The sequence below is a fragment of the Bidens hawaiensis genome, unplaced genomic scaffold, assembly GCF_021521415.1.
Source record: "Bidens hawaiensis isolate Kalapana, Puna unplaced genomic scaffold, B.hawaiensis_p1.1 tig00016461_1, whole genome shotgun sequence".
Taxonomy (NCBI): domain Eukaryota; kingdom Viridiplantae; phylum Streptophyta; class Magnoliopsida; order Asterales; family Asteraceae; genus Bidens; species Bidens hawaiensis.
Genome location: NW_027492509.1, coordinates 512,235 through 524,675, shown reverse-complemented (window position 1 = coordinate 524,675; position 12,441 = coordinate 512,235). Strand labels below are relative to the sequence as shown.

The following is a 12,441-nucleotide window of genomic DNA, read 5'->3' as shown; positions in this document are numbered from 1 at the left end:
TGAACCCTAACTCGGTTACATCTTGTGTGTGCCGCTTGGATGAACCCTAACTCGGTTGCATCTCACACCACACTTTCTATAATGTCAAACCATACCCGGTTTATATAGACTAACCTAACTTGCTAGTCAAGACATTACCAAATATAATACAATACAATTAGGAAACATAACCACTATGACCTACTTGTCAATATTGGTCCCTCAAGTTCACCAACTTGTGACTTGAAGTCTGAAATTACTTCCAACACCCATTAGTGTTAAGTCCTTTAATCAATTCAACTTAATCCCTCAATCAATCATTAAAGCAAATGGCCATTAAAAATAAGAAAAAGGAAAAAAATCATTAAGCAAATGAATCTTATGGTCTGGTGTTCTTTAGTGAAGACCCAAGTTTAATCCTCACTTGTGTCATTTTTGATGGATTATGACAATGAAGAATTTGAGTTGGCCATTTTGCAAGGTTTTTAGTTAAAATCATGAGCCCACCCAGGTTTTAGTCTTACAATGTGTTACACTAGAGAATTCTGTTTTTGTGGTGGTACAACAATTGTCAAGTGACATTATGTTTTACTGGAAAAAAGTTAAAGCCAAACTGTGAAACCAGCGTGAGTCTGGTTAAGATAACATAGTCTGATTACAGTAAAACAACGAGACTCTTCAAATTAAAGATTACGATAACGAAAATCAGTGTTTAAATAAAAGACAAAAGAAAACATACTCAGAATCTAGAAATATACGGAACCATAATTGCATTTTGTAATCAACGGACAATGAATGGAAATTCAAATAATATAATAATCACACCACAGAAAAATAGACCAGCAAATCAGGTGATTCACCATCCCATGGGTCCCACCATCCTCCGTTAATCCCGTGACACCTGTCACCCATTGTCATTTCCTACATCACGCTTCTTCATAACCAACTACCACACTAGTGGCACACATTCAGTTCAATCGCCGTTAACGGTTATTTTAACGGAGAAGATGACGGACATAACGGACGATATAGCCGAAGAGATTTCGTTTCAGACTTATGACGATGATCTCGGACTTCTGTTTAGTCTTCTTCACGACGTTCTTCAGCGAGAAGTCGGTCCGTTTATCACGGAGAAGATTGAACGAACTCGTACTCTCTCTCAGGTAGTGGTTTACGAGTGTAGGATATGTTATACGTGCTGTACGTGTTTAGTTTGCTGTTAGATTGTTGTTCTCCGTTAGGTTTTCATGTGGTTAGAGAAATTGATATGATGTGTAGCGTAAGTTGATGTTTAGTGAGCTGTAGTTTGTATTAGGTGATGATGATTAGTGATTTTGCAGTTTGATTGATCGGAAACGTGTTATTGTTTAATCGGAGAGTGAAATTTGAACTCGTACTCTCGCTTAGGTAGTATATGACTGTACGCATCTTACTTGAATTCTTACTCTCGCTCATGGTATTGTTACTGTTTTCGGTGATTAGAGGAATTGATGTGATGTGTAGCATAAATTGATGTTTATCGAGCTGTAATTTGTATTAGGTGATGATGATTAATGATTTTGCTGTTTGATTGATCTAGAAACGTGTTATTGTTTAATCGGAGAGTGAAATTTGACGAAATTTGAACTCGTCCTCTCGCTTAGGTAGTATACGACTATACGTATCTTACTTGAACTCGTACTCTCGCTCTTGTGATTGTTACTGTTTTTGGTGATTTGAGAAATTGATGCGATGCATAGCGTGAATTGATCGAGCTGTTATGATATCTTGATGTTTACTGAGCTATAATCTGTTTTAAATTATTGTTTATTTTGCTGTTAGATTATTGTTTTCTGTTAGGTTTTCATATAATTGTTAGTTTGTTACTGTTTTCGGTGATAAGAGAAATTGATATGATGTGTAGAGTAAATTGATGTTTACTGAGCTATAATTTGTATTAGGAGATGATAATTTTGCAGTTTAGTTAGTTAATCGGAGAGTGAAATTTGACAAAATTTGAAGTCGTAGTCTCTCTCAGGTAGTTTACGAGTATACGTAACTTAAGGTTTTCATGTGATTGTTAGTTTGTTAATGTATTCGTTTGATTAGAGGAATTGATGTGATGTGTAGCGTGAATTGATCGAGCTGTTATGATATGTTGATGTTTATTGAGCTGTAATTTGTGTTAGGAGATGATGATTTTGCAGTTTGTGAGTATACGATTATACATACACCTTACGTGTTTAGTTTGCTGTTCGGTTGTTGTTTCTGTTAGGTTTTTATTTGATTGTTAATGTTTTTGTTGATTCGAGGAATTGATGTGATATGTAGCGTGAATTGATCGAGCTGTTATGATGTTTTGAGGTTTACTGAAACTGAACTGTAATTTGTATTTGGAGATGATAATTTTGCCGTTTGATTGATCGGATACATGTTATTGTTTGATCGAAGAGTGAAATTTGGCAAAATTTGCACACGTACTCTCTCTCGGTAGTTTACGACTATACATACATCTTACATGTTCGGTTTGCTCTTCGATTATTGTTTTATGTTATGTATATATTGATTGTTAGTTCGTTAGTATTTTCGTTGATTCGAGAAATTGATGTGATGTGTAGCGTAGATTGATCGAGCTGTATTGTTAGTGTTTTCGTTGATTGGAGAAACATGACTGGTAGTTGTACAGTACAAGTATGCTAATGCTTATAGAAGTTTGTGGAATGGTTATTGTGCATCATGTACACATCTATCTGTCTTAACAAGTTAGAACTCAGAATGTGTTTTTCGGTAGCAGATTTCAGCTTGTTGATTGTGTATTTGTGTGGATTAATATCTAATAGTCGCTTCATATGCTAGTTCCTCAAATTTCTATGAAACTATATCTATATAAAGCAGTTGGATAGATTAATTGAAAGTTAAGAAAATTTGAAGAATGGATATGATCTCAATGTATTGACTTAACTCTTAAGAACTAATTAGTAAGTATAATACATGACCTGTGTTTATAGTAACAGGGAGTACAAATTAAACAGAACAAGTCAAAAGAATGCATGAAAGTCAGCTATAAACATTTAACAAACCATTTTCATGGGATAATATTAATAAAAAAAGTAGGTAGCAAATTACTTAAACTTAGAATCAAGTACACTCATTACAAACTAAGAAAATCTTTTGCGGTTCAATCCTAGTTGTGTAGATGAGCAATTTGATTATGTGACAATGTATTGCCTGCAATTTGATCTAACAACTAGCATTGAATACAGCTGATTCTCCTACTTATATATGTTTTAATTTGAAAAGAAACGTGAAGAAATGTGTACTTGTACAGTTGTTCTCTAAAGACCATAAATATGTAAAAATAATTATAATATATGCGTCTTACAAGAACGGTGATTCTTGTATTTATATTTGGATATTAAAAACCCTGTTCTAATTCTTATTTTTGATATTGTACTTTTATTTTGCCATCTGCGATGTAAAATAGTAATATGATTGCAGAGTGCATGTCTTATAAGAGCAGCTGGGATTGAGGGTACAGCAGAGGTTTTAGAGAAGCAACTGGCTTCTGAGTTATCAAACTTGACACTAGAGGAAGCCTTGATGCTTGCTAGAGCTTTTAGTCATTTTCTTAGCTTAATGGGTATTGCTGAAACTCATCACAGGTAATTCATCCTTCAATATTGGTATTAGTATAGTTCTAATCGATTTTTCAACTGAAAAATATATATTTTATTGCAGGTCTCGTAAGACAAGGAATGTCGCACAGGCCTTGAAATCATGTGATGATACTTTTAATAACCTGATTCAAAGTGGGCTTTCTCCAGATGTGCTTTATGACACTGTATGCAATCAGGTATGATTTTTGAAATTTTAACACTTGTTATATATATATGGAGTATTTGTATTTTATATATAAACTTTATTATTACCTTATACTCTTATAGGTGGTAGAGATAGTCCTCACTGCACATCCCACTCAGATCAACAGGCGTACTCTTCAATATAAGCACATTAGAATTTCTGTAAGTTGTTTGATAATTTGTGGAGGTAAAGTTTTGGTTACATTATCTTTTAAAGGTAATATGACTTTTATTTGTTGATTTATGCAGCATTTGTTAGAAGTTAATGACCGCAAGGATCTTACACAGGAAGATCAAGAGGCTCTGATAGAAGATCTGGTGCTCCTTTTGCAGATTCTGTAGAGTAGAAGCTAAAATTACCAAACCATTTTGTAAATGATTTTAATATTTTTATAGGTGAGAGAGATAACTTCTATATGGCAGACAGATGAACTTAGACGCCACAAGCCTACACCAGTAGACGAAGCTAGATCTGGTAAAGTTAAATAATTTAAATTCATGTTTGGATCTTCTTTAAAGATAACAAAGTTACTTATTATTTATGTAAAATCAGGATTAAATTATGTTGAACAGTCCCTTTGGAAAGCCATACCTCATTACTTGCGCCGTCTCAGCAATGCTCTAAAGAAGGTATATTTTCCTGACTTTTATTATATAAATATTTTTATAAATTTGTGTTTTTCTTCCAGCATACCGGGAGACAACTTCCTTTAACATGCACACCAATAAGATTTGGATCCTGGATGGGTGGTGATCGAGATGGAAATCCTAGTGTCACTGCAAAGGTGAGGTTTCAGATTCTATAATTGAACAAATTAATTTTCTGTAATAATATTATCATAACATTTATCTAATATTACTTGTGCAGGTAACAAGAGATGTATCTCTTTTATCAAGGTGGATGGCGATTGATCTTTACACACGTGAAGTTGACAACCTCAGATTTGAACTTTCTATGAACCAATGTAGCAATAGCTTGTCACATTTGGCACATGATATTACTAAAAATGGTCTGGTTTATTTATTTCCTTGTTAGTTCTTGTTATTAAACTAAGCCTATATATACTTTTTAGAAAATTCAGACGAGGATTGGCACATGAGATTGAACAATACATCAAAACATCATAGCCATCATGTTCATGGCCTACCTACACAACTTCCAGCTCAAGCTGATGCACCCTCTTGTACAGGTTAAATCATTAGCCAATTATTTGATTTAATTTAACATTATGAAGTAATATAGTCATATACTTATGTTAGAAACTTATACCTTTTTACTGCTTTTATAGAATGCAATGAAGTGCAATCTCATTATCCCCGCTTAGATGTTCCTGGGAAGTACAAACCCCTGAAAATCAAGGTAAAACACTTTTTTTGTCCATCTTTTGAAATTGTTATAGAAATTATGTATTATGGTTACCAATGCAACATTGTTACAGTAGCAATTTAAGTCATTCCAGAAAACCATGTAAGAGGTTATTTGCATCAAATACAGACTTTGAGTCACATTCAACCTGTTTGACTCTTTCTCCATTTAGATGTTTATTTCTATTTGAACCATTTTATATGTTTGAGAAAAAAACATCAATATTTCACTGTGAGCAGGTTAATTCATCCCAAAGTTCAAGAGAAGTTAATCTGAAAGCAAATGTAGACGGAAACGGATCTAATACAGTCGCTATTCAACAACCTCTTACACCAAGATCTCTGAATTCACAAGCCGGTAAATCCAGCTTCCAGAAGCTTCTTGAACCAAGCATCCCTCAAAGATCTGCCATTTCTCCCTATAGAATTGTCCTCGGGGACGTAAAAGATAAGGTAATGTTAAGTGACGCTTTTATGATTAAAGACACTTTTAAATGAAATATTAAGATATCAAGAATTAGCCACTAAATTTCCCTATTATATATATCAGCTTATGAACACTCGTAGACGGTTAGAGCAGCTTCTAGAAGGTCTACCTTGTGATCAGGAACCTGGTGATTACTATGACACGCCAGATCAGTTATTGCAGCCACTCATGTTGTGCTATGAATCTTTGGTAGTATACACTATACATGATTACTGACAAATGACAATATATCTGTTTTTATGGTAGACTTATGCATAACTAACTCTTTAACTGTCACAGCAATTATGCGGGTCTGGAATTCTAGCAGACGGACGACTTGCTGATCTAATAAGAAGAGTTTCTGTCTTTGGGATGGTACTGATGAAACTTGACCTCCGTCAGGTTTGTTCTGCTTCATTTATAATAAATATATACATAAATCATCACAATTCAATTTAATAATTTATAACCGACGCGTAACAGGAATCAGGTAGACATTCAGATACACTTGACGCGATTACCAAATATTTTGGTATGGGAACATATAGTGAATGGGATGAAAAAAAGAGACTACAGTTTCTAACTAAAGAGCTAAAGAGTAAGAGGCCTCTGGTCCCGTCAACTATAGAGGTAACAAATAAGAGACACCACATTTTACTGATATGATCACTGTTATTATTATTTTTTTGAAATTTTCTTGAAATGGTCTATTAGGTTTCTCCTGAAGTTAAAGAAGTTCTGGACACCTTTCGTGTCTCTGCTGAGTTGGGTAGTGACTCCTTAGGAGCATATGTGATTTCCATGGCCTCAAATGTATGGCACACAATAACTGATTAGAAGAAACATTTTAGTATCTCTTTAATCATATCTTATTTAAGTTCTAATTTGAATTCTTTAATGTGACCTACATTACAGGCAAGTGATGTCCTTGCAGTGGAGCTTCTGCAGAAAGATGCCCGTCTTGCTGTTGCAGGAGAAAAAGGAAAACCATGTCGTGGTGGAACGTAAGGCTGCCATTTGTATTTCTTGTATAAATTCATATACGTGTATTTGTGATAAAAAGTTATTTTCTCACACTGGATTATGATTCACATACATAGGTTACGGGTGGTTCCTTTGTTTGAAACTGTGAAAGATTTGAGATCAGCTGGTGCAGTGATACGGGAACTATTATCGATTGATTGGTATAAAAACCACATCATAAATAATCACAATGGACACCAAGAGGTATGTTATTATTCATTTGGTAGTAAGGTGAAAATAATTTAAGAATTACTGAATTAAGATACTGATGACTAATGTATGCAGGTAATGGTTGGATACTCTGACTCGGGTAAAGATGCAGGGCGCTTTACTGCTGCATGGGAACTTTACAAAGCTCAAGAAGATGTTGTGGCTGCATGCAAAGAGTATGGTATCAAGGTTACTCTCTTCCACGGGCGTGGTGGCAGTATTGGCCGTGGTGGCGGTCCTACACATCTTGCTATTCAGTCCCAGCCACCTGGTTCTGTCATGGTATGTTCCTGAGCCAGTCTATATTTGCTGTTTGCCTCTCAAATCTAAATACATCTAAATTGGGCCCCTCCTTTAATTATTTGGGCCCTGAGGCCCATTCTACCAAATAGTGGACCAAGACCTGTGCTAGATGAAGCCCAAATAAGGTTATATCGTAATAACATAGTGTTATATTAAGAGATAATCATGAAAATAACATTTTTCTAAGCAAGTTACATCTTTTTGGTCATAGTAAAACAATTTAACACATAATTATTAGTTATACAATTCTTAGATCGCATATCTACTTTTACTCCCCTAAACCAAAATGTTTTCATTTTGTACGCGAATAATAACACATACGTGAATCTATACGCAATATTAAAATGTTTTCAACGTGTCAAGTATGACGTTGGTTTAAGTCATTATTAATAGGAAAAAGTCTGATACATGAGTAAAAGTAGATACGAGACCCTTCAGAAAATGATTGTAATTAACTATAAAAATAACAAACCGAAGAATGATTATTGTGTGATTTTCTTTTATATTACTTAATAAGTTTTAATTACTTACTGATATTAATGTAATGTTGCTGCATCTCTACCACCAAGTGTCATTTTTGATCCTTTGCTTGAACACAGGGCACACTTCGATCTACCGAACAAGGAGAAATGGTGCAAGCCAAGTTTGGATCACCAGGAATGGCCGTCCGCCAACTTGAAATCTACACAACTGCGGTCCTACTAGCCACCCTTCGCCCCCCAAAACCGCCACGTGACCAAAACTGGCGAAACCTCATGGAAGAAATCTCAAATATAAGCTGCCAAAGTTACCGTAACACTGTGTACAACAACCCCGAATTCATAACTTACTTCCAAGAAGCCACACCACAAGCTGAACTCGGACACCTAAACATCGGTAGCCGTCCCACTAGACGAAAATCATCAGTAGGCATCGGAGACCTCCGAGCCATCCCATGGATATTCGCATGGACCCAAACCCGGTTAATCCTTCCTGCATGGCTCGGAGTCGGAGCTGGTTTAAAAGGTGTTTGTGAAAAAGGACAAGTTAATGAACTAAAAGCAGCTTACAAAGAATGGCCTTTTTTCCAATCCACAATTGACTTAATAGAAATGGTGGTGGGGAAAACTGATAATTCGATTGCTAAACATTACGATCAAGCACTGGTTCATGAATCGCGTAGAGGTCTCGGTGACGATCTTCGAAAAGAGCTTTCGTCTACCGAGAAATACGTGTTGGTTGTTACTGGACACGATAAACTGTCCGAGAATAACAAAAGTTTAAGGAAGTTGATCGAGAGTCGGCTTCCGTATCTTAATCCACTCAACATGTTGCAGATTGAGATCTTGAAGAGGTTGAGAAGTGATACTGAAAATCATAAACTTAGAGATGCATTGCTTATTACAATCAATGGTATTGCTGCTGGAATGAGGAACACCGGATAAATATATGCTATAAATAATTGTATGGTACCATATGCTCTATTATTAACAAGTTGTATCTAGGCATCAAAATAATGTAGGATTTTAAGTCACATCTTCTATCTTATAGGAATCTAATGCAAAGTGTTTAGTAAGTATTTTCATTCCTTAAATCCAACTATAAATACAACCACCTATGTGTAAGTGAAACATCAAAGGCGACACTTAAGTCTTAAAAGCTAGCTTTCCATCACATCTCAAATAATCAATGGCGTCCATTAAGCTCGAGAAGCCTGTTAAGGAAGCCGCGGCTAAACCATCGGCCGCCAAACCTTCCACCTCAAAAGCGGCCCCGAAAAAGCCCGCACAACCTCGTGAACCTAAGAAGAAGGTAATCTACGTCTATATATATACTTTTTTATACCAGAGCCGTCTCCGAGAATATAAAAAAAATCAAGGGCCTAAGACATGAAAAACAAAATGCCCTAAAATACTAACTCAAACTCTTATATAATAAACAAACCAAAAGTTTTGTTTTTAGCACGTGGTCGGACGAACGTGGTCGGTGTTCGGAGATTACGATGATGTATACTTTTGTGCGAGTAAGGAGCAAATAGGGTAATCTCTTATCATTTCTTCATCATCCGCTCTTTGTTGCAATGATGTTACCAAGAAATTTTAACTAAAGGATTCAAACAAAACTTTATTTTTGAAGTCTCAAATGTATGCCGGCTACTTTTCTAACCATAGGTGCTTTATATGTGAGAATACTTGTTGCCTTCATATAATATTATTTTAGTTGGTATTTAAAGGATATAATTAAATAATATTCTAGTTTTTTTTATAAAATTATATTTAGAATCTACATATATATCATAAACTAAATGAGGGATAAATATACAAATAAACAGTTAAAAACAAATATTTGAACATTAGATAAAAAGTGAAGTAAAACGGTAAAGGTCTGACTAAATTTTATTGACTAAAAAAGGAAATTAAATAAATAACACATTTGCCTCCCGTTAATTAATATAGCAAATTGATGCTTCGTAATTCCCATCAGTCAAATAATATATTATAATACAAATTGTACTTCAGTTTCATGTGGTCTTCTTCGTATCTCCAGGAACCACTCCACCGCCGCCTCTAAAGTCTTTGTCCTCGCCGGAAAAAATCCCAAAAACTCAAAATTCGTTCTTTCTTGTCTTAGGTAGTCAATAACCGATTTTTATGAGCCAAAAATACATATACATACTTTTTTTTAGGAAAACCACGGGGCCTCTTTTAAGGGATGGGCCTGGAACCTGAGCCCTCCTCGCCCTCCCTTATGGCCGGCCCTGTTTTATATTATATAATAAATAAAGATAGTTTATGATGACACATCTCTCTTATCTGATTGAGATTTTAAAGTGAAAGTTTTTTAACCTCTCATATACCTAAATCTCTATTTTTCTACATTCTCAACTAAATTAAATAGTGTAATAGTAATTAATCTAATTCAAAAGTTATAGTATAATAATAATTTAGTATTTGATCTAAACATATTATTGTTATTATTAATTGTTCAATAAGTATAATACATAGGTTTCTTAACTAGAATAGTAGTATATATAAACGCTCTAAAGTTTAATAAAATCATTTTATTTTCATAAAATTTTTAATGAATAAAAGTGATCTCATTATTGGGTATGGTTTGATGGTTATGTAGACATCAGTTGGGAAGAGTTCAACAACATCAAAGAAATAAGAAGGAAAAGGCCGAGTAGCAGTGAAGTGATGCTTATAACTATTATGAATTTATGATTACTGATCAGCGGGCCTGTAATCTTGTTCTTATTAGTATATTCTGGATTAATGGAATAAACAAAAGCTTGTAATCAATGGCCTTCTCCTATTGCATGAGAAGAATTTATGGAACAAACTTTGAAATAATTAAAATGTTCCAAAACCGAGTTAATTTATAATATCAAAGACCATTAGATATTGGAATTGGTAAACACATAGGCCTACAACTAAGAGCATCCACAACAAAAAACTCATCCAAACCGCCACATCATCGTTACATCATATTTCAAACTTTTCTCAAAATCTTCATTTTATTCCACAACAACAAACCTCTACAAACTAACACATAATCACATACTTCTTCATATTTAATCAATTTAAAATACTTTTACAACATATTAATTTTTATAGTTAATCAATTAATATTAATCATAAATCAATATATCATACCCAAAATTCATTTTAATCAATCAATATACCACAGTACGTGCCCCACTTTCGTTTTATTTTAATATATATTTTTTAGATCTGAACCACTCTTCCATTTAAACACCATATGCCACTTCTTGCCGTAGATTCAAATCGATGGATGCAAACAGTCGGCGGCGAATATTGATCTCCCCGTAAATCGAAACGTAGTGGAGACAGTTCAGTTACCGCAACCAATCGAAGATGAACGCTCTGAAACTTCATATCAATTAGATCTGAAACCATGACGGTTGAAAGATTTTGGTGAGGTTTCCGTCGATCGATTGTAAGAAATCAAGAACGTTTTTTATTTAGTAGATCTAAAGGGCCCACATCTACTCGTTTGTCTCACGTTTGCAGAATCAGACTTTTTAACCAGACTTGGGCGCCACAACGGCAAAGTCTGCCGGATCTTCATCCGCCGCCTGCCACCTGTGTTCGGACCTCGGGCAACTATCCCCGTTGTGGATGCTCTAAGTACTCGTATTTATTTATAGGCAAATTCTAAAGGTACACTATCTACACCTATTAAGTAGGCATATTTGCACACCATTCAGCATACGTTGCGTATGCTGTAATACTTTTCAGATATCATACGATTCGTATGTAATGTTATACGGTTCATACGGCTTTTGTATAAACAAGAATAATATGAAAAGCATACGATTCATATGAACAACTTTTAAGTAAAATTAATAAACGCTTCGTATGTAATGTTATACGGTTCATATGGCTTTTGTATAAGCAATACGAATAATATGAAAAAGCATACGATTCATATGAACAACTTTTAAGTAAAATTAATAAACGCTTCGTATAAACAGGATACATTTCGTATAGCTTAAATACGAATCATCTAAAATGTATACCGTTCGTATTTGAATGTGTAACAAAATAAGTTTTACTTGTAATCATCTAAAACAAAGGCGTAAGCTTTGTCTCCAACAATAATGATTGCATGTGAGCTTCTTGCACCAGGACATCCTTTTTGGTTCAACTACAAATAATAATATTTGTAGTTAGTAAATATGTTTATTTGGTAAAATCAGAAATCATGAACCAGTGATCAATTATTGACATAACTAACATCTAAAGATGAATAAACCGGACAATAATTATGGTTTAAATGAATTTGATAATGATTTAGCTTGAATTCAAGAATAGTAGAACACTAATTCAATGATCCCTTTAAATAATTACTTTCATGTCAATGAATTTTGCAGCCTTTTTCTACTGGAGAACAAAGTGTAACCTAACTAGGGCTGTAAATGAACCAAATGTTCGAAGAACTGTTTGACGGGCCATTCGATGATGTCTGCTCTTTTAATATATGACGAACACGAGCAAGGAATTTTGTTCCATTAACTAAATGAATGAACACGAACATAGGCCATGTTCATTCAATTGTGAAGACTTTGGGTCGGTTTTGGGTTTGACCTAAAAAAGACGAAACCATGAACATTTCTAAATACTAAACTCACATAGTTGTGTAACAAATACATAAAAATAAAAGCATTAACATTCATGAAACCCCAACATAGTTTGAAAAGGAAATTACTACTACATCCATCCAAATTACTAGAATCCACACATACAACAAAAA

General features: G+C 34.4%; 1 protein-coding gene across 2 annotated transcripts; it reads left to right on the top strand.

Annotated features, from left to right (window-relative positions):
• Positions 1–947: 947 nt before the first annotated feature.
• LOC143551570 (phosphoenolpyruvate carboxylase 4-like) lies at positions 948–10,466 on the top strand. Of its 2 annotated transcripts, none has more exons than XM_077041971.1 (21): positions 948–1,142; positions 3,457–3,620; positions 3,697–3,811; positions 3,903–3,980; positions 4,068–4,136; positions 4,215–4,293; positions 4,372–4,448; positions 4,508–4,603; positions 4,687–4,828; positions 4,901–5,008; positions 5,108–5,178; positions 5,424–5,636; positions 5,734–5,859; positions 5,950–6,051; positions 6,133–6,279; positions 6,364–6,462; positions 6,565–6,653; positions 6,750–6,876; positions 6,958–7,164; positions 7,785–8,976; positions 10,294–10,466. In XM_077041971.1, exons 1-20 carry the CDS (start codon positions 987–989, stop codon positions 8,607–8,609), a joined length of 3,090 nt encoding a protein of 1,029 aa, XP_076898086.1. In that variant the 5' UTR covers positions 948–986; the 3' UTR covers positions 8,610–8,976; positions 10,294–10,466. The 2 variants fall into 2 exon arrangements, with proteins under 2 accessions (XP_076898086.1, XP_076898085.1); XM_077041970.1 differs by having other exon boundaries at positions 4,892–5,008.
• Positions 10,467–12,441: the final 1,975 nt, after the last annotated feature.